At 40.9% G+C, this 22256-nt stretch overlaps 1 protein-coding gene across 2 annotated transcripts in view; it reads right to left on the reverse strand.

The window, feature by feature from the left end:
* Positions 1-416: 416 nt before the first annotated feature.
* Positions 417-22256, reverse strand: part of ANKRD50 (ankyrin repeat domain containing 50) — a 62383-nt gene continuing 40543 nt past the window's right edge. For both annotated transcript variants that reach the window (XM_063136390.1, XM_063136388.1), the window contains exons 4-5: positions 6845-10395; positions 417-4429 (exon numbers count right to left, since the gene is read on the reverse strand). In XM_063136390.1, the coding sequence (XP_062992460.1) occupies positions 6848-10395 (3548 nt within the window). In that variant the 3' untranslated portion in view covers positions 417-4429; positions 6845-6847. The remainder of the gene's footprint in view (positions 4430-6844; positions 10396-22256) is intronic.

Genomic DNA, 22256 nt, shown 5'->3' on the forward strand with positions numbered 1-22256 from the left:
TTGCAAAATGTATGTATGGAGTCAAGTCTACCAAATTCAGTGGGCTAATGTAAGTTTAACTCAAATTTTAGCCATTGTTTCTTGTTTTATCAGATTGTTCTTCTCTTTTAAATAGGTACCCATCCTCTAGAACATCTTTTTTTCTGCTCTTTTCTTTGGGGCTGGTTACAGTTTGAGCCTGCTGAGCCTCAGAGACTTCTCAAGTTCATTCTTCCCTTTTCGTTGTACGCTGTGGTGTGAGACAAACATTCAGAGGCATTGAAAATGAGTGAAGAGTAGTTTTGGGGGGGGGGGGAGAGATGAAGCAAGGTGGTGCTCATATATGCAAAGCATTAAATTCCAGTTTCCTAAATATATTTAGACCTGCTTTTCCCAAAGCATTAAAAAGGAGCAAGCAAACGGAAAACAATGTCTGCTGAAAAGCAAATATATTTATTATGCACTTTCATATACATAAGGATTTTTGCTTAATATAATACAAGAAATAAAATAAAAATTTTACAATGTGAAATTCAATGTACATTATAGGCTATTTACAACCCAGTCCAGGAAAAGAAGTCTTATCTGCGCACCATGTAATTTGAAGAGTTCCAACGGAGGATAACGAGCATAAACAGACATTTGCATAGCAGCAGAGTTGACATGAGAAAACGATGCTTTAAGAAAAAGCAAAGCCATTTTCCAATACTGATCATGACAAGGGCTTAAAGGGCACTGCTACAGCTTAATATGTTAAAATTTGATTTGTCTTTTACTTCCCTTTTAAGACAGCTTCCTTGGCATGCGTGTGGTACAGATATTAATGTTCACCAGTCCTTCCCCATCTCTCCCAGTTATGAATTGTGTAACATCCCCCAATTTCCTTAAGTGTTACCTTCGGACAATATAGGGAAAAGGAAGATGAAGATAAAGCAGGACTAGAGATACAGAGATTTGTGGAATGGAAAAAGAAACACAGAGGGTCTCGAATTATGCTAAATTATAGCTGATCAGGTCTGCCAAGTTATGGCTTAACAGAACTGAAGCACATCTAACAATTTCAACACACACACACCACAGAATTGCCAATATTCAGGGCAATTTTACCTTTCTCTTAGAGGCCACAAAAGCCAATATATTAAAATGATATATTTAAGTAATGCGTAAAAATCTCACACTCTTGTCAAATCAATACTTTTAAACAGAGAAACATGCTGTATTCCATAGCATTTCTGAAAAGGAACATTTGTTTCAGTTCTCTGAAAGGTAGCACTTTCCTGCTGACCTTCTTTTAGTAATTTCTGTGCTTGGGGAATGTTACACCCCTCACCAGCTCCTTCAAACATTAAGATTGTTCTGCTGAAAATCCAGAAGGCTTCTGGAATGCATAGCCTCCCTGTCAAAATGGCCAAAAATGGTCATCATTGAGTCACAAGGTACATACTGTAATAAAACAATACAATTAAATAAATATCATCTCAGCAACAGCTGAGATCCAGAGAGAAGGCAACATTTAGGGATGTCGTTCTACAGATCAAAACATATATCTAATAAGATAGAAGAGTTTATTCTTGTGCAGTATTGCAAACATCCAGTACTTAAAGTTTGGAACAAGCTGGAAGCAACATTTTGGACCCTTACTATACCACTTCACAACATTCTTACCTAAAGGTCCTTCCAGACAAGGCTTTTATTGTGCAATAGCCCTGCCTCATTCACATTTTTACAGCAGGGCCAGGTGTCCTACCTTCAACTGATAACCTTCCCATGTTTCTTCCATCTTTCCTTAAATACCTGCTAAGGAAGAAAGGATGGAATCTGTACACAATGCCTTTTGATTGGTAATCCCAGAAGCCTTTCATTGGAAGCACCCGAAGTATTTTTTTTTTTTAAAAAAAAAAACCTCAAGAAATTCACGGCAGCAATGATTAGTAACTCAAAACACTTCATCAGTGTGGTAGGTGGGGGCACATGCAGGGGAGGTATTTCAAAATCACAGGAATCCCTGTTGAATGACGTGTTTTGGGGATACTTCCAGACACAGGACCTTAGCACTACCAATTAGAATGAAGACGCTGTGCAGCTGTTCTGTCTTTTCTTCCTAAATGGATGTTCTGCAGTGAGAACGAAGTGGTTCTGGGAAAACATGGGAGGGTTACAAGGTGAAGATGTCATTGACTGGTTCCCCTGTAAAATTCCATGAATGAAGTAGAGCAATGGTGCGATCAAGGTTTCATCTGGAAGTACTCTTTGTATTCTCTCTTCACAGGATCAAGTTTCATCCCCCTTATGGCAAGCCATCTACTCTCAGGCCTATAGAACAGGTTTTAACTTAATGGCAGTGTTGCCACGTGCAGAACTGTATGTTCTCCTATATAAGTGAATAGCTGCCATTCCTTACTGTAGGGAAAAAATTAGGAGTAACGGTGGTGACACAACTGGAGCAGAGGGATAAATGTGCCTTCACCCCCTAGTGTCACCTGTAAATCAAGTCTGCTCCTATCGCCATATCCCTATCCTGGTTTCATTTTCTTGGTTATAAGAAATAGCGTTGGAGACAATGTTTGATATAGATAAATAAAATCTTCTGCAAGGCATTTTGGGACACCTTTTCAGATATAACTATTGAACTCCAAGCATCTTAACATATATTTTTTAAAATATACATTTGAGAAAGTAGTGGACTCCAGAGTTTTTGTAACATCCAATTTTACAGAACTATTTTTAGATGCAAGTGCACCTTGGCCTATGACATGTGATTAATGATCAAGACCATGGGTAGTTTGGAGTTAACAATTTACATCTAATCCAAAGATAACATTAACAGGTGGTAAACTAATCATCTGAAAAGAGAGATTATGTATCAGTGGCTTGGGCATGCTGCGAACAAGACAAAGAGCAGCTGCTACCAGAATGAGTGAGCGGTTATTCCTACTGTAAGACTACGGCAGCTTCCTGGGGGCAAAGCCAAAGACCTCTTCTTGTCAAAGTCTCCTGATGATTTCACTTTTGAGCACACGAAGCTGCCCTAAGGAGTCACGTCTCTGGTCCATCTAGCCCAGGCCTTTACAGAGGTCTTGCTCAGCCCTTTAACTGAAATCCTTTTAACTGAGGATTGAACAAACGTACGACTCTTCCACAGGTAAGCCCGAAGCAAAGCAAAGGATTGTCTAGGGAATGGTGTTGGAAGACACTGAATGTACCGGCTACATCTATTAGCCTCTGGAAGCCAGAGATATACTTTCATTAAGCAGGCAACATGAGAATTGGTTCGAGTCCTAAGAACTGTTCTTTCACAAACAGCCTTCAAAATGAGTAATGGGAGAAAGTGATGGATGAATTATGCTATAATCTTTTATCCACTACTGACCAGGGCCAAACACAAGTACCGCATTTTAGCCAATACTGTCACAAGAATGGTCTTTTCTTATGAGAAGCATTTTAACTACACAGAAATACATTACAGCAATGTCAGTGTGATTGAAGTTGTACAGAAGAGTAGGGTTTACATGTTCAAAGTGAGTTCTACATTATGTGATGCCTATGTGCCCATGATGACATGAAGAATGTCATGTGTGAGCCAGCTTTTCCACAGGTACCACTGCAGAGGTCCAGGCATCATTGCCTGGATCTGCAGAAGTGATTTATGAACCACCGCAACCCAGTATTATCACTTGCTTCTGTGGGTACATCTATGGATGTGCCATCTCACACATTCTGTTCTACATGCCAATGGCACGTCTCCCCTTTGGGGATATAGTCGGGGCTTCTTGTGCAGATTTGATCATGTGAATTTTCAGCAGAAAGACAAAAGGTCCTATGGCACCTTAAATGTTAACCAGCTAAAATTTTGCTGCCACAGAGCTGGTACAAACAGAGCGGAGAGAAAAAGTACTTGATTTGGGTTAAAAGAGCCTATTAAAGGGAACTCACAAGTGATTGGGTCAAGGTGAGAGGACCTGCTTTAGTCTTTAAGGTGGCTCAGGACACTCCTTGTCTTTTTGGCTGTATGTTGTTTCTTATACCACATTAAAATAAAATAAATACCGAAGGCATTGCCTTTCAAAACGAAGTCCACTGTGGCACATTTACACCCATCGAGCCTTCTTGAAAAGGAAACTCCCATTTCTAGCTCTTAGTTTTTCAGGTGTGTGAGGAAAATACAGCATTTATCTCATTTTGCTACTAAGGAAGAAAAAGAAAGTGCTTATTTTGTGTATTAAGTACAGAGTACACAAAATAAAATTTCTGAAGCACAGAAGGTTACATTAAGAAGGCAGCCTTAAAACTTTTAGGCACATTACAGTAATCAAGGTAACTGTACTGCAGCGATCACATTCGTAGTTTTCAATGTGGTTCAATAAGCAAGACATGCTTTTTTATCCCAGCTCAGCTGACAAACCATTCTAGGCAGAAGCTCTTCTTTTTATTTATGGTGTCGTGGAGCTGTCTTTAAAAAAAAAGAGAGAGAAAATTAAAATATTATATTCCCATTAGAACATCTCAAACTTATGAATAAGCAGTTGTTTCTAATAATATGTTAGATGTACGATAATGATCACTGAAAACCTTGTAGCTTAACTTGCAGCTTGAAGATGTCTTTTCCCCCCAGGAACTGAGTTTGAGATGAAATTATTATACATACAGGACTGAAACTTATTCGCTGGTGTCAAACAGAGGATTCTTATGTCAAGCTCTCCGCCTCTCTCCCATAACTCGGTAAGGCAGCAGTTTCTGCAGCTGAAACTCTCCCCACGGCCTGAGCTCGATCCCAGCGGAAGCTGGTTTCAGGCAGCCGGCTCGGGTCAACTCAGCCTTCCATCCTCCCGAGGTCAGTAAAATGAGTACCCAGTTAGCTGGGGGAAAGGTAATAATGGCCGTGGAAGGCAATGGCAAACCACCCCGCTATAAGGCCTGCCAAGAAAACATCAGCGAAAGCTGGCGCCCCTCCAAGAGTCAGTAATGACTCAGTGCTTGCATGAGAGGTTCCTTTCCTTTTCCTTGCCATATCCCAAAGTCATTTCTCCATTCTGGTTCGCCCATAAAGCCAATTCCTGGGTTAAACCACCCAGGAATTGGTATGATGCAATGGGAATAAGTGAATGCATTGCCTCCTGCCCACTCACCACTTCCACTTTGAGTCAGCTTTTGGAAATGTTGTGATGTTCGAACCTGTCGCTCTGGGTTAAACAGAGTCTTAAGTCAGAGTCTTAAGACAAGAACAAACCATAGGTTATTTCTAAAAGTGGAAATGGAAGCCAACACTCTCATTCGCACTCACAAACAACTCATGGTTTGTTAACCATAGCTTGTTTGTTCTTGAGAACCAGGCCATTACTGACAGATGTTGGTAGGAACAGAAAAACATGCAATGCAAAGGTACTGTTGCAACATAGTAAGCATGTCCAAATGTTATGGTGGTGGTGGGGAAATGACACTGGGCTCTTGCTTTGATATCAACCGTGTGCAGTTGCATAACGTGTAGTTTTGCCCACAGCAGCCTTATAAAATAGCTTGAAAGTGACTCTTTTATCATAGAGAAATTTTGAGACTTGTAACTGCATAGATTCCACACACCCTACGTGCCGTTAGCCTATCAGTTTATTACAGGTGACTATTAAATATTTTGGTGGGCTACTGAATTTTGTGGATTAACATAGAACAATCTTAACTCTATAGAGAATATTATGTTAAATAGTTAAAAACATGAAGAAAAATGTACTTTCATAAAAATTATAGGTTGATCTTAAATAAACCCCATATTCATATAATATTGCACAAACCTAACCTGTACAGAGTTATGGAAAACTCTCTCTTATGGATACCTTCAAATCAAAATCTGATGAATGTAGGCTTGTTCTTACATAGCTTCTAAACAGGGCTTTGACTTACGGTTGCCTAAAGTTCAGATCAGATATGTTTTTATCACACTGGTAATTCTGACTTGATAATTTTTACAGCAAACTATGACTTGGCTCTGAATCCATGTTTAAACAGAATTAAGTTTCATTGTATTCAATAGAGCTTGCTGTCAGGTTAACTGTGCATAAGATTCCATCCTAAACAAACTAGCAGTTTGTACAGTTATATTGATACAATTCATAGGGCCCAGCTTAAACCTATGCATGTTGATGATTCCCCCCCCCCCCCGAAGATACTGAAAATTATATGATCCAATGTAGAATCATGGACCTGGAAGGGGACCTGGAGGCCACTGAGCGTGGGGGTGGACTAAATGACCTCCACGATCTCTTCCATTTCTATAATCTACTGCAGCCTTCTCCAAATTGGTGCCCTCCACAAGTTTTGAACTTCAACTCCCATCAGCCCTTGTCAGCTTGGCCAATGGTCAGGAATTTGGGGAGTTGTCATTCAAAACATCTGAAGGGCACCATGTTGAGGAAAGCTGATCTACCCTTACCATCTGCTCAAGGCAGGAAATCCAATTCATGATGTCATTTAAAGTTCTACTTCTATACTTTCAAAGCCATGGAACTGGGAGTTAGTTACAATGTACAGCTATCATTCACAAACTAGCCAGATGTTGCTGACAAATTGGTATGGCAAGCAGGAACTGGCTAATGCCCTTGAACCGGAAAAGAGGCAGAGGATCCACACTCTTACTGTTGGTGTCATGCAGTTGAAGGAAAGGCTAGTGGAGTCTTTGGAGGCAGAGTCTGATGACAACAACATGGAATGCCTCTGGCCAGTTAATAGCCATGTGCCTGTAAGGTGCCATCTAGCTGCCTGCCTGCCTGCCTCCAACGCTTTTGCACAATAGCCGCTGGAAGGACATGGGGACCTCTCTCCCTTGGCTGCCTATTCGCATCCCCACTTACGCTGTAGACCACTGCAAGTGTCTCACCTGTTACAATGGCGTTTCCTTCTTATAGTTGAAACTTGGGTCATTCCCCTCAATTTGAAGTTTTAAGGCTTGCTTAAGGCTTAACTCTGTCTCTGCTGAAGGATAGCCTTCTAAAACCTCCTGATGCCCTCGATCCTGTACAGTTCGTGGGACGGAAACTCTACCAAGAAAAACCTGATTGCTCTGAAGATGGTAGTTTGGGTTTGTCATTATTCCATTTCGTTTTTTCTGATCCCCACTTTGCTGGTGGATCAGGAACTGCTGTTGAGACCGGCAAACTTCTTGCTGGGCTGGAGGGACTAAAATTTTACACTGAGTGTCCGCAGGCATCGATTTAAGGGGAACACTAGCCCCACATTTGGCAACAGGTATCCGTTTATCAAACTGAGTCATTTCATATTCTAGAACTTTTGGCTGAGAGGAGGTGCTCTGTTTCACTTTTTTCCCAGCAGATCCAGATTTGCTGGAGTTTTCTGTTTTCCCTGGTTTGCTTGCTTTCGTTGATTTCAAGCTGGGTTTAACTTGACTCCACTCAAATTCGCTATTTGGTGAACTATGATTCTGACTTAAGGAATGAGTTGTGGAAGAAGGGGAAACAATGGACTGCCTACTTCTGCTGCGGGGCAATGAATGCTGCTGTATTTGTTCCGTAAAGGACATATTGTGAAAACTATCAATAGGTACTGTCTGGGCAGTAGCTGTAGATGAAGTTGTGCGAAGAGAAGAGTTTTTTGAGCTTTTCAAGGAATTATTGGATAAAGAGGACTTCTGCCGATCAACAGTAGAATCGGGAGATTCAGAAGGAGAACTGAAGGCATGGGCTGGCCCATTAGACAAGCCACGCAAAGCAGGCTGCATATCTCCCCCGCCAGTGCTCCCTGAACTATTTGATTTTATGGTTAAGGATTGCATTTTTGAAGATACTGACTGCAATGGTTTTTGCTCCATTGTATGGACCGGAGAAGGAGTGCAGCCATTTAGACTAGAAGCGCCGTATTTTTCCAGTAATTTAATTATCTGCGTGTGCCCGTTTTTTGCAGCAACACGCATAGCTGTGCGTCCAAACTGATCTGCATGATTTGGATCAGCACCATGTTCCAGTAATATCTGCACAACATCAATGTGCCCTTCTTGGGCTGCAATACAGAGTGCAGTAGCACCTTGGTTACACGTATGGTCAACTAGGGCCCCACGCTCAATCAAAAGCTGAACTACTTTGACATGGCCCTGCCATGCCGCAGATTGCAAAGCTGACCGTTTCTCATTGTCTGCTGCATTCACAGCGGCATGATATGTTATCAGCATCTGTACCATCTCCAGGTGGCCCTGCCAGCAGGAAACATGGAGTGCTGTTCTTCCTTCAGCATCACTAGCTTCTACATTTGCACCATTTTCTAAAAAATACTCGGCCATTGTTAGCTGATTCTCTAAAGCCAAGATGTAGAGTGTTGGCCGGCCATCAGCATCTTTGTAGTTCACATCAGCTCCATGACTGAAGAGTAGTTCAACTATATCTCTATGGCCTTCTAAAGCAGCAACACGGAGCGCATTTCTCCCATCATAGCCTCTGTGATCAATGTTCGATTTATTTTCCAGTAAGGTCTGCACACAATCATAGTGACCTTCCTGGGCAGCCAATATGAAGGCTATGCGTCCATCATTATCAATCTCATTTGTTCGAGCACCTTGTTCTATAAGTGCTTCACATATTAACCTGTGTCCTTCAAAAGCTGCCATGTGCAAAGGTGTCCATCCTGCATCATCTCTATGATTTTCATCTAACCCTCTATCCAGCAGAGTCCGTACTACTTCAACATTACCTTGGGCAGAAGCTATGCTAAGAACTGTCCGTCCTTCACTATCAATGCTATCCACAGCTGCCCCCCAAAACAACAGAGTATTTACAACGGAAGCATGGCCCATTGAAGCTGCAGCAAGAAGAGGAGTGCGACCATTGTTGTCAGTATGATCTACATCTGCTCCACCTTCCAGAAGCAAGTCAACCACATCAACATGTCCTTCATAGGCTGCCACCAGCAGTGGAGTCATGCCATCCTTGTCACAATGATCCACTTCAGCACCCCGGTCTATTAAAAGGCTCACGACTGAAGCATGTCCCTTACTAGCAGGTACACAAAGAGCAGCAACAGAGAGAGCAGTCCTTCCATCCACATCCTCATGGTTTACCTCTGCCCCATGGTCCAGCAAATGCTCCACAATCTCTTTATGTCCCATGTATGCTGCTGCAATTAAAGCAGTTCTACCTTCATTATCCGCTTTGTTGACCTCAGCCCCATGTTGCAACAGATTCAGCACAATATCTTCATGTCCTCCCCAGGCTGCTGCTCTCAAGGCTGTTCGACTGTCAGCATCTGCACAATCCACTTTTACTCCAGCATAAAGGAGTGCAGAAACCACCTCGGTATGCCCACCCCATGCTGCAGATCGTAGTGCTGTCCACCCGTCATGGTCAGTATGATTTATGTTAGCACCACATCCAATCAAACAATTGACAACTTTGGTGTGTCCCTGCCGAGCAGCTAAAGTAAGTGCTGTTTGCCCGTGTGCATCTTCAATCTCTAAATCGGCTCCTCTAGAAACAAGCAAATTGACTACATCAAGATTGCCGCTATATGCAGCATTAGCCAACAGTGTTCTCCCATTTGAATCGCACTGGTTTACTGAAGCACCATTATCCAATAATGTACGAATGGAATCTTCTCTTTCTAAAGCCTGCCGCACAATGCAGGATGTCCGATCATCCTCACTGTTGACATGAGCACCAGCTTTCACTAGCAACTGTAAAACTTCTTGTTCTTTGGGGATCAACGTTGACAAAGAATCTTTGACAGGTGTACCATTCCAGATCATCCACAAAGCCAACTCAGAGGTCTCCAGTTGCAAATTTGAGTCAATGAGATGCAAAGCAAATTCTTGAGCCTCCAATGGTGTTAGATCCTTGGCTCGACAGGTGTAACTCATAGCTAGCATTCTGTGTCCTTCTGCTGCATTACACAAATATTTTTGTGTACAGTGTTTTACATCCAGCAACCATTCTGCAAAACTGTAGTGAAATAGGATCTTTGTGTTTCCAAGTCCATCAACAAGAACTTTTGACAGAACATCTAGCTTGCGCTGAAAATCCTCCATAGATAATGCCATGTTTTTGGTCCACACTGCATGGAACAATTCAATTGTAGTCAGTGGTCTGCAAGCAGCAAGGATTACATTCAGAATAGGTTGGACCTTTGCAAACTGTTTTCTCACAAAAAGTCTCTGACAAAGCCAAAGGTAGAGGCCATTGAGTGTTCCTGGGATATCACGGATTTCTCTTAACATGATAAAATTTTCTACTACTCCATCTAAGACACGCTCTAGATACAGGAAACATCCACTGCTTTTAATGTGAAGCTGATTCAACATTTCTGCGGTTTCTTTTGTGAGATGTTGTCTCAGTGCTTCTTCTTGATCTAAGCGATGAAGAATATACTGTTGGACATCTTTCACAATATAGGCCTTTCGGAGATCATCAAGACTTATTTTTCGAAAGCCTATTAAAAAAAGTAAGAGAGGAGAAAAATAAATATTTTGGAAGCTTAATTTCAAATAAGCTTTAGTTGTTATGTATTATAAAAGTCAGCACCATATAAGATGTAAAAATCCTGGCACACAAAGTTCAGAATATATCAAATATTAAATCACAGTAATGTCCATTACTATTTTTCTATGCACCAATCCACAACATTGTTAGCTCTCCAAAGCAGGAACAGGAGTTCCCTGTTCATTTCAATAGAGGGAACAGTTCAGTAAGGGCATGTTGTAGCAGCTGCTTCCACTTAGATGAATGGGAAACCTGCTTGTCCAGAGGCCATCCATCTCCATTTCAGGTATGGAGATATTATATGTATTATCACCTAAATGAGAGGTTCCACCATCTGAGAAATCTGCCCATGTGAAAATAACTATGTAAAAATGCATGTAAGAATCAGCCCTAAAGTTTGCTAAGCAACATCTTCTATTAACAGCATATACTAAGTTGGCTTAATTTGTTTAGATTTTAGAATATACATTCATATAAAAGAAAATATTGTGTATTAGTAAAGTAACAGCAAAAGTAAAAGGATAATCTTGTCCTCAAACAAGTTTCTCCCTAAATATATTGAATAAGCTTTAATAAAAGCAGAAACATTTATAACCTTCAAAGGCAAATGCACCAAGAGGAAGTCAGAGCTTTTGCTGTCCTGTTTCCAGGCAATGAAACATGAAGAACAGAAGGCGCTAATAGCTTAATAAAAGGTAAGACAGAATTGCAAGTTCTTATTTGATTAGAAATGAAAAACAGAACAACCAAGCGCCATGAAATAAGGTAGCTTATGTCGGAACATCTACAGAGTGCAGTCTGGCCACAGATAATCACTTTTTTAATATATATATATATATACTTGAAATTAATGGGACCCAAAAAGATTTAACTTTAACTGGTTTCTGTACAAAGTTCATTGTGCAAATTACAGTAAAGCATTACATTAAATTTTAAAAAGCATTTCACACATCAAATGCCACCAATGGTTTATTTACATGACAGGAATCTGACAGAGATGCCTATATTTAACCAGCACAATTGTTATATGTGGCAGGAAAAGCTTATATTTAGGAGTTTTCATTTAAAATGTGATTGCTTGCTTGAAAGTCTTTGAAAAGCTATGGAAATATCATTCTATGAGCTATGCGCAGTATATGATTGTGCAAATGAAGGGTTTCCCTCTAAAGCATGGGTGGACTAATTTGAGTCTTACGCAGCCTTTTTAAAACACACACACACACACAGAATTCTTGTGGTTCACCGCTGTGCTTGCAATTTATAAAGCAAGAGTACGTATTCAAAATCTTTTAACCCAGAGTAGTAGTGCCGTAAGTGATCTTGAATCTGTACTTTTGTTTATGATTATAAATGCCTTGCCATATCAGACTCAAGTCATTTAGGCTGCAATCCTATGCATGCTTAGACAGAAACAAGTCCTACAACTCCCAGCATTCCCCAGACAACCATCGTAGGATTTGCTGTAGGACTTGTTTCTGTCTAAACATGCATAGGATTGCACCCTTAGTCCAATGTTCTTTGTTAGCATACCAGCATCCAGCATGCACTATGTGGTCCATTAGAAGTTGGCCAGTGGTGAACTATGAACTACCTCCTGCTCACCTCTGCTCAACAGCAGCTGCATTCAAACCACACTTTTTTTAAAAATAAAGAATAATCACTGCTTTTTCGTGACCTTTCCTCGTATTTCTTTTTGTTCTTAAGAGGATGAGAAACACTATTTCCCTAAAAATTGAAGGGAGGTGGTTGGAGGGAAATCCTGCTGAAAATGTAATTAGGTCTACCTAGCCACAAGAATGCAGCAGAAGGACAGAAGGATTTGATGATGTGAGCTCAGTGTTGCTGTTTGCCCTTGGAAATAGTGTCAGATTTTGGCATTCCTCCCAGAACCACTTCTTTCAAACCCAGAAAACATAATACAGTCTGCACGTACTTTTCTGGAACCAGTTTCCAAGTGAAAGAAACAGCAAAATTTCAAGCAGATGAATTCTAAACTGCTTATAAATAGCTACTGCAATCTCAGCCCTCTTTTTTCAATCAACTAGTTTCAGCTATTTTGGCTAGTAATTTGCATATACTTCTTGAGAGTCAGCTAATTGCCAACATCTTTGGTTTTTATGCCATAAATGGTCATTAAGGTCCAAATTATCTTGGGGTAGAAGCAGTTAAATGTTTAAAAAAATCCAGCTCTGTTTAGGAACATACATTCAAGAAACTAATAGTTTAAAGTACAATTGTTTTGAGTCATATTTATTATGTTTGCAGTGTGATCAATTCAAAGGGCTCTGGTCTCCCAAACAGCTTTTTTGGGGCTTTATCTGGGAATAAGAGAGTCAAAATACCACCATCAATTCCTGTGGGAAAGAGTACTGGAGTGACGCTAGTAAGATTTTTTCTTTACAATTGTTATGGAGACTACTGGAATTTAGAGTATCACAACAAAGGGCTGCTCCTGAGTTACTCGTGTGCTGTATGGATTCACTAAGCATGTAGCAAACAAGTTATAAAGGACAATCTGATGCTGGATGGATACACTCAATTGTTCCCAAATCTTGTGAAAGTAGTGAATAGCTATCAGCCATAACTATCCACTACCAAATGCCCTTCAATAAACCCTTGCTACTTGATTGATGAAAACACCTATATGTGATGTCCTCATCTGAGGTAGATTTTCAACGTGTGAGTATAGCCTAAAATTCCATTGAACAACACTTACTCTGTTACTGTGATCACTCTGCAGAACTACCAGATGTGAGATGCAATTAAAAAAATGAATTTGAAAATGAATTCACGCAATACAGACTATATATGCGAAAGTGGCGTCTCATCATAGTCATCTTATACAAGCAGAAACATGGTAAAAACAATATTTACTTTAAAGTAACTGATCTGAGAAAATGAGGATCTATTGAATCATTATAATTTCTCCAAAACCCCTTGGTGTTTAATGGAATGCTCCAAGGAAAAGATCATAAATCAAATAAGAACATAAGAAGAGCCATGCTGGATCAGGCCAAGGTTCCATCTAGTCCAGCACTTCTTCACACAGTGGCCAGCCAGCTGTTGATCAGGGACCAAAGAAACAGGACATGATGCAACAGCACTCTCCCACCCATGTTCCCCAACAACTGGTGTAAACACGCTTTCAAGCCACCCAAATTGGTGGCCATCACCACCTCTTGTGGTAGTGAATTCTATAGTTTAATTAGGCGCTGTGTGAAGAAGTACTTCCTTTTATCTCTCACCAATCAGCTTCATAGGATGACCTCGTATTATGGGAGAGGTAGAAAAATGTCTCCCTATCCGCATTTCCCACATCATGCTTTAATTTACACCAGTCTTACCCAGCCTGGTGCCCTCCAGATGTTTTGGACTACATCTCCCAGCATTTCTGACCACTGGCCATGTAAGGCACCAGTTTGTGAACCTACATTCTGTTGTACCTAACTGAGAAATCCTTAGGAATGTGTGATCCAAATGCAAGCCAAGCAAGAGTGAAGGGGCACCTGCAACTATAGAACATGGGGATCAGCTACAGAACTTCAGGAATGCATCTTTCACTGCATGGAATGGTGAACAGCCACTCTATCACTAGAACACAGTTATGTGTGGAAAAGGATGAGAACAGCTTAACCCGGCAATATATTCTAGCCCTTTTGCCAAGGACCATTCTGAATAAAGAAAATGCTTTACAAGGTCAACAGAAATACATACAACCAATCACTTCATTTACACTTGCTAATAGATGGTAAATTCGCCCACAGCTGATTTAATGTAGCAGCTGTTATACACCCTGCTTTGGCCTGTGCCACCCATGATGATCCTGTTAGCCCCCAGTCTGCCACATCAATGTATCAACAGTCAGCACTGGCACGGTCTCTATCTGGCTTGCAGTTGGCACTCTGAATCAGCATTCCTGGAGCTCAAGAACATCTCCATCTGGAAGAATTCCTTAAAACGCAGCTTAACATATTGAGAGATAACTGTTTGTATACACATGTGCTGGCTCACAGTCTCTCCCCACCCCCCAATAGGCATAAACACACCTACTATGACCTAGCTATTCTTATGCTACCCAGCTCAGCTGATAGCCAGACATAGACTTGAACTCTGACTCAATTTTAAATTTTGTCAAATGTATCTAGGCACTGAACAAGTCTGAACAAAAGTCGGCAAGCTCTCTTGCCAACTATATCCCACACGCACAAAACAACATTTACATTAGGCTTACAAGGACAATAAAGATCAACATATTATGGGAAAGCTCAATCTGTTGAAGAACCTATCTTGTGAATTCTTGAACTCAGCAAGTCAGGAACAGCAGGCAGAACTTAGAATCCCACGACCCAGCTTCAGCATTGTTCAGATTTTTCCTACAACACATAATCTTCTCTCCAATAAGAGCTCCAATATGGTTTCCTTGATTTATTAAATTTGCTTTCAGCTCTGTAAACAAATCCATGCCAAATTTAGCTTCTGCTGTCTCACAGAGGATCATTCCAAGAAGTATCTGTACTATATGGATTCTATAAAATATTTCTGTACATCTTTAATAGAAAAATAATAATACTGAAAACAAAAACATAGTCCTGTAGTACCATGAAAACTAATGTATTCATTATAGCATAAGCTTTTGGGGACATAATAAATCTGTTCATCGTTAAGGTGCCAATTTTTCCCCCTCATTTTTTTCCTTTAATAGATGAGCAAGGCTACTCCTCTGGAACTGGAACCCTGAATGTTATTATCTTGGATCTGTTTGCCTCTTCTTCCTTAGTATTATGGAAAATTCAAAGCCAGCCAACCTACATCATATTTCTCCTTCACTTCAATGAATCTTAAATATGTAATCTAAATGATGGAGCAATATTCCAGTGCTTTAAGTATGAATCATTTATGTTGTCAGTCTAAGCTGATCTAAGTAGAATTAGGCATTTATATTAACATTTTATGCATACCTACTCATAAGGAACTAATCTCTCAGCAATTAAACATTAATCAGAAAACTAAAGCCCACCTTTTAACACGGCCATTTGAGTGAGGGCAGCCTCTACCCAAATATACCGGCAGTAGCAGAGTTCAAGAGAATTTTTAGAACAGGCAGAGGTGGTATGAATTAGTGTGCGAGGGTAGTGGGGTGGGGGGGGGAAGAGAAAGTGCCCCTCTAAATCCCCCCGCCAGAAATAAAACCTCCATCATTTACCCTCCTTTTTATTACTTCGGTGGCAACACATGACATTGTTTGCTGCTGCAGAGCACTCTGGGCAGCTCTGCCTCATTTTCCCCCCCATTTGTGCATGTGTATAATCAACTTTTCCCATGAATACAATGAGGAAGGCTTAATATTGAGGAAGGTGACCGATCTGACGATCTTTGATGCAGAAAGGAAGTTATTAAAAAAATGAAGGAAGAGACCGTCATCCAGGTGCAGCAGCCAATCAGAGCAAGCTGAGGAACTTTCAAAGCCGGGTGGTGGTGGTGGTTAGAATGATTCATTATTAATTATTCAAGCTTGCATGAGCTGTGGCTCCACCAGTAAAAAATCCCCATGGGCCTTTGCACCAAAGAGTGGGGCCAACTCAAAGTGATTTTATCTTATGGCTGCAATAATTAATATAAATGGCCTTGGCTGCAAAATGATGCCCACTTTTAAAAATGCATTCCTGTGGGGGTAATAATAATTTCAATTAATACATTATCCCCTGCCCCACTTCTGTGAGAACTGTGGCTGGTTGACTTACACTAACTAAATGTGGTTCAAGCCCTCTTTTTTCTGTGGGTTGTCATTGGAGAAATTCATGGCTGTAATATGCATTGAAATCTGTGTCTCCATGTTGTTTAAAAATACCAACTTTTACGTCACAGTATCTGCATGTTCTCTCTTCCTTGTTCCCAGCAACCCTAGGGGCAGCCACAATGCTCCCGTCCAACCTGTAACCTTCACATGACCTGCTAAAGCCTAATTTGAATGTCTGTTAAGCACTCCCCCATCTTGGGACTCTGAACATGTAGCTGCTGACTTCACCTCAAGCCAGGTTTTTTGCCTCTCCACCTGCTCTTTGTAACATCTTGCCTGATGAAGAGATCTGGAGACATTGAAAACTTGCACACTTTTTGTGACCTTTGATAGGCCTAATAAAGGTATAACAAGAATTTGAATTTTGGAATGATGATGATGGTGCCGATGATGATCACCATAAACTTGTGGGAAGTTTTTCTCTCTCCTTTTAAGTCACTGCAAAGTACCTGACTTTTGAGGTGCTTCATTGATAATAATAGTAATAATTCATTTTTAAAAAGAAATATACATAAAAGGAAAGGAAAAGAAGGAGAGGCAGGAATTTCCAGTCAAAGACAGGCTATCTTTCCAGTGACATTGCAGTTGCTAGGAGAGGGAGGTGCATTGCATTTCAAATGTGGACTATCTTGCCCCATGGGTTTTAACCAGGAAGCCCACCACATAAGAATGATTAACTGGATTAATCTAGCTCTTTGAAACTGGAATAAATTTCTAAGCAATCAATGTTATCAGGGAACAAAACATGATGAATGGAAAGTGCAGTAAAGGGTCTCACAACATAATAGCATGTGGAATATGTATGTTTTTGTTGTTGCTGCTGTGTTGGTAAGCAACAATGGTATTTTGCTACATGGGTATACAACACATAGCTAAATATTTATTATTTTATTTATTTACAATATTTATATACCGCTTCCCATTCAAAATTTCAGAACAGTGTACAGGATAAAATAAAATAAAAACAGAATAAAACACTTTAAAATAGATTTTAAAAGAAGCAAAATGTGAAGTGAACTGTGGCTGGTCATTAAGGAAAGGCTTCCTGGAATAATGACATTTTCAGAAGGCACCAAAAGGAACACAAAGTTGGTGCCTGCCTGACCTCCAGAGGCAGGGAATTCCATAGGAGGATGCTGAAGGCTACCATGCTGAAGGCTCTTCCTCTGGTGGACCTCAATTGGAGGATGGGCCTATGTGAAACCACGAGGACCATGCCCTCGGATTACCTCAGTGACTGGGCAGGTTGGTAGGGGAGAAGGCGGTCTCTCAGGTATCCTGGTCCCAAGTTGTTTAGGGCTTTGTACACAAGTACAAGAACCTTAAACGTGGCTTGGTAGCGAATACCAAGAACTGCTAGTGCAGTTCCCTCAGCAGAGGAGCTTGTTAATGGTTGGGGTGGACTGTCTTCATAATCCAAACTTATCTTTTGTATACACTGGCTGGGGAATTGATCACATTTGAATTAAACCAATATTTGAGATATTACATCAGAGCTCCAAAACTCAGAAATAGCCAACCTGTTCCTTCCAATACTTAAACATCCCAGGGTTCAGCAGCCCTGATTACTCAAATTACATGATTTTGCAACTGAGTTTATCCAGCTTGAACTTCTATTCAGTTAAACATTTTAAATGCATATATGTCTACCACAATCCTATCCATGTCTATTAAGAAGCAAGTGCCATTAAGTTCATGCATGAATTCAATAAACATGAACTCAGAGACATTGAACTGGATTCAGAGCAAGTTAACACACTTCAATCTCATGGACCTAAGTTAATCATGTTCACATTAATTTCAATGGGACTGAAGTGCAACTAACGTGTTCTGTTTCCAACCCACTGTGTTTTCTTCCATGACATTTTGAGCCTTTAGTGTAACAGAGACTTGGACAGGATTTTTTAAAAATAACTTTCATAATGACTCATACTGTAATACTGATTAAACTGGAGCAAGCCGGAGTTAACAGCTGGAAAGGAAGAAACCCAAGTGCCTGCCAAGGATGACCCAACTGTAGCCTGGGAATCTCATACCGTTGTTCAAGAAGAACAGCTTTGAAGCAGTCCAGCAAAGTAAACAGAAGCTGAGGTAGGATAACACAGCCAATGGCTTACCAGATGCAGTAATAGCAGTGAGCTTAAATGACAGTTCAGGACAATGTAGCAGAGAATATGTATGAAGTTCCAATATACTTCCTCTGCACATCAGTGCTTGCAATCCAGAAATGCATGCATGCATTTCAGATTATGGGAGAAATCTTTTGGGCCCTTTTCTCTCTCTCCACCTCCTGGCTCCCAGCAAGTTCAATATACATTTTGTAGCATTACAGCCCCAGAAAATGCAAATAGTATGAATGTAATTTGTTCAATATAACTTAAAGATACGAACCATTAAATTTTCTTATTGGTAGGAGTGACCCAGAACTATGCATACAAATATATCTTTAAAGGAAGACATGTGTCCATCATCTTGGGAAGAAGACATTCAACCTCCGAAAAGGTTCGAAAGCAGATGTGAAAGGTGTCTGGCTGAGACTGTGGAACTTCACTGCCACTCAGAATAGACACTAGCCTAAACAAATACTCTGGAGTTGGTTTAAGGCAGCTTCCTATGTTATTTGGGAACAATATGATATAATGCAGGATGTTGTTTCTATGAACCTTATTAATAGTAGTACTTGACTTCACATGTCACTAGTTAATCTTTCCAATGCAAAGAAAAGAAGGGAAGTGGATTTACCCTTAAAACATTCGGCTGGTGAAAAACTAAATCTGCCCTTCAGCCCTGGAGATGCGCCAATTAGATCAGATGCATAACAGTGAGGAAAGGGGGCTGCTTTAATGTTAAAAGCCAGAATACTTTAGACAATAATGCTTCTTTCATTGACATAATAAAACTGCTAAGTTTTCATCTTCTTTTATGGTGGGCTTTAACTTGGAAAATTTCTTTGGGGCTTCTGCAACCATCCTGTTTAATGCAGCACAAAACCAGGAAGAACTATTTGCCTTCATTTACAATTTTAATTTGCTTTCTTTTCTATGTAAATCGGATATATTGCTCCTCAAACAATGGTGCTACTATACTTTGTCTTTGTTTTCTTAATTTGATCCTCTGGTTTAATCTACTTATCGCATGCCATTGTTTCATCTGAACAATGAGCAAATTTTATGTTATGACTTTTGTGGAGACTCTACATGGTAGACAAATTAGATCTAATTTGCACTTGACTAGTGATGCCCATTACTACTCTCTTAGGATGTAAAGAGGAATATACACATGCTGTTCTTGAATTAAAATGCTTGTATTGTGTATATTTTTCTCTAATTATAACATTGTCACTTTCTGTGGAAAAAGCAGACTATATTCCTGCTAGCTTGCCCTTATCCAAAAGGAAAAGTAATGTATTTTATTTATCAAGGACCTAATAAAAGCTAGGCATTATACACGGCATTAAAGAGACAGTGGACTGGCCTTTAACCATGACCATAAGGAGGGGGGAATTATGACTGGAACTATGGCACATGGGGTTGAATGTTTAATTCTTTCCCCTTGTGAAATGGTCCTGATGAACACTGCCCTCCCCTAAAATGGTACTTATCCCTGGGAGGAAAGCTGCTATTCTCACCAATAGCAGCTGTACTCCCAGGGGAAAATAGCAGGGGTGTGTGTGTGTGTGTGTGTGTATTAATTGTCCTCCTTGTTAAAGGGCGGGGGGAAGTGCACCACATTATTTTCCTGAAAAGCAAATGGTGAGAGATAAACTACACCACATCTGCAATACAAAGCATGTGGGATAAAAACTTAATTTCATCAGGCTGGGCTGATATATTGCTAATTCCTGTAAAAATTCTATTTGTGCTTTGCAGTTTTCCAAATTAGAATAAATACATTTTGAATGTGATTGACCAAAATTAGACACAGTATTCATAAAGATGACCCTGCCAGTATACAGCGGTATAAATAATTTCCTATCCCTACCTGAGACGATTCCATCTAAAGTATATAAAATCACATTATGCTTCTCTGCAGTGCATCACAATGAAGGCTGAGTCACATCATAATAGACAACGATCTCCCACCTCCTTTCCTCTTCCATTTCCTGACAACAATACATATTTTTTGTCCTCCAAAGCATGGGCTTGGGTCCAGACCACGCCTCTTGGGATAGAAGAGTTACTCCCATCCACAGAAAGTTTCTGATCCAGCAGAACATTTCTGCTGGCAGAACGAGAGAGGAGGTGTTTTTTTTCTGATTCCCTTCCCCTGCAAGCTCCTAAAAATCTGCTCCAGAGGGTTGGGGAACCCTCTAAAACACCATGGGAGGGAGTGTAGAAGGAGGGGGAAATGAAAAAAATCCCTTCCAATCCACCAGTTTTATTTATTATTAACTAGCTGATATACCTGGCGTTGCTTGGGCCCGAAGATATATGCTTGCGAGGTAATCATCTTGAAATAGTAGGCTGATGCTAGGCCTGTGAATTAACTTTTAAACGAATTAAATTCATATCTATCTATATATCTCTCTCTCACCTCCAACACATGGGGGTTTCGCCATTATTTTCCTTGTCCCCACAGAACCCCACAGAAAACAAAAACTACAATTCCCAGCATGCCTTTCACCACGGTGCCCAACTTGTTCCATGGGAGTCTTGCAGCTGAGACTCAAGGGAAGTGAAATCTGGCCAAGCCAGTCCACGCTGGACTGTGCAAGTGGTGCCTGTAGGTAGGCCGTGAGGGAGCCGCCCCAACTGACCATTAGCTAGGTTGTTGCCACTGACAAAGCTGCACCCTCTTTCCCTTCTATTCTCGATGGTGCTGCCAAAGCCCGATAAGTCTTTCCTCCCACCCAAAGCATGCTGGGAGTTGTAGGCATAACGTGTTAATATTTGAACACCGTCTGAGGTGTGTTGGGAGACAACTCGAGAGGAGGCCTTCTTAGTTGTGGCACCCTGCTTATGGATTTCTTTTTCCACAAGCAGGCTGGCCTAGTGACTGCATTAATGGCTTTCCAGTGCCAAGTGTATATTTTATTTTTTCTCAACGCCTTTTAACTTGATGAGATTTTGTTTGCTGCATTTTTCTTCCCTGTCATAACTAAACCACAACATTCCAAGACAGATGCAAGAATTACTGAATGAAGTTTATGATTTTTATGTAAAAGCCTAACTTTTCTATTCAAACAGAAGAGCGAATGGAGGAATGACTGATAGCTGAGGCTAGAATGGAATGGTGGGCTGGACTAGAGGCAGTTGAAGAAAGTCAGGTAGACAGATAACTAAGACAGTTAGTGAGAGGTCAGGAAAGTGGAAGCTGAGTTAGGAGCTGAGTTAGGATTGAGAGATAGTGACTTGGTTTGCTTAAAATTAATTATTTTAATTCAGCCACTCTACATGCCAGTACTATACCTCCTAGCATGCCTTTGGCAGCCTGCAGGTGCCCACATCCTCTGAGACATCCTCTTGTTGCCAATGCTGCTCCTCAAAAGAGCGTTGAGGAGTAGCATTGCCAAGGAGAGGAGGTAAGCGGCTGTTAGTGGACACGCCCAGCTCCAGGCAAGTCCTGCTGGGACTGCCTTGGCCTGTGCTTCTTGTCCACCAGGTGCTCCATCAGGAGCCTGTACTTAAGGGCCCGGCCTGGACACTTGCCCCCTTCATTGGGCCTATTTCTGGGTGTGCACAGAGTGCTTCCCTTTTCTCCCTTCCTCCCTCCTAAGGGCGAAGGCCACACACACACTTCCCCCAGATTCTGAGAAAACAGCAATATCAAGATGGCCTTTGAGCATGTTCAGAGTTTGGCCTCTCAAAGTCACACTGTTGTATGTAGTTATGATTTTAACAGCACGCATACCAGGTGAGAGGAGGCACCACAAATGGATGTAGCCTATTTATGTGGGTTGTTTCCTTTTATGTGGAATTGGGTTGACTACTCAAGACCAACCTTAGGAATCTGAGTTGAGAAAGACCCACAGCAACCACAGGCCCACACACTCATAACGGCCACCAAAGGCTGGT

Source organism: Elgaria multicarinata, chromosome 10 (assembly GCF_023053635.1).
Source record: "Elgaria multicarinata webbii isolate HBS135686 ecotype San Diego chromosome 10, rElgMul1.1.pri, whole genome shotgun sequence".
Lineage (NCBI taxonomy): Eukaryota > Metazoa > Chordata > Lepidosauria > Squamata > Anguidae > Elgaria > Elgaria multicarinata.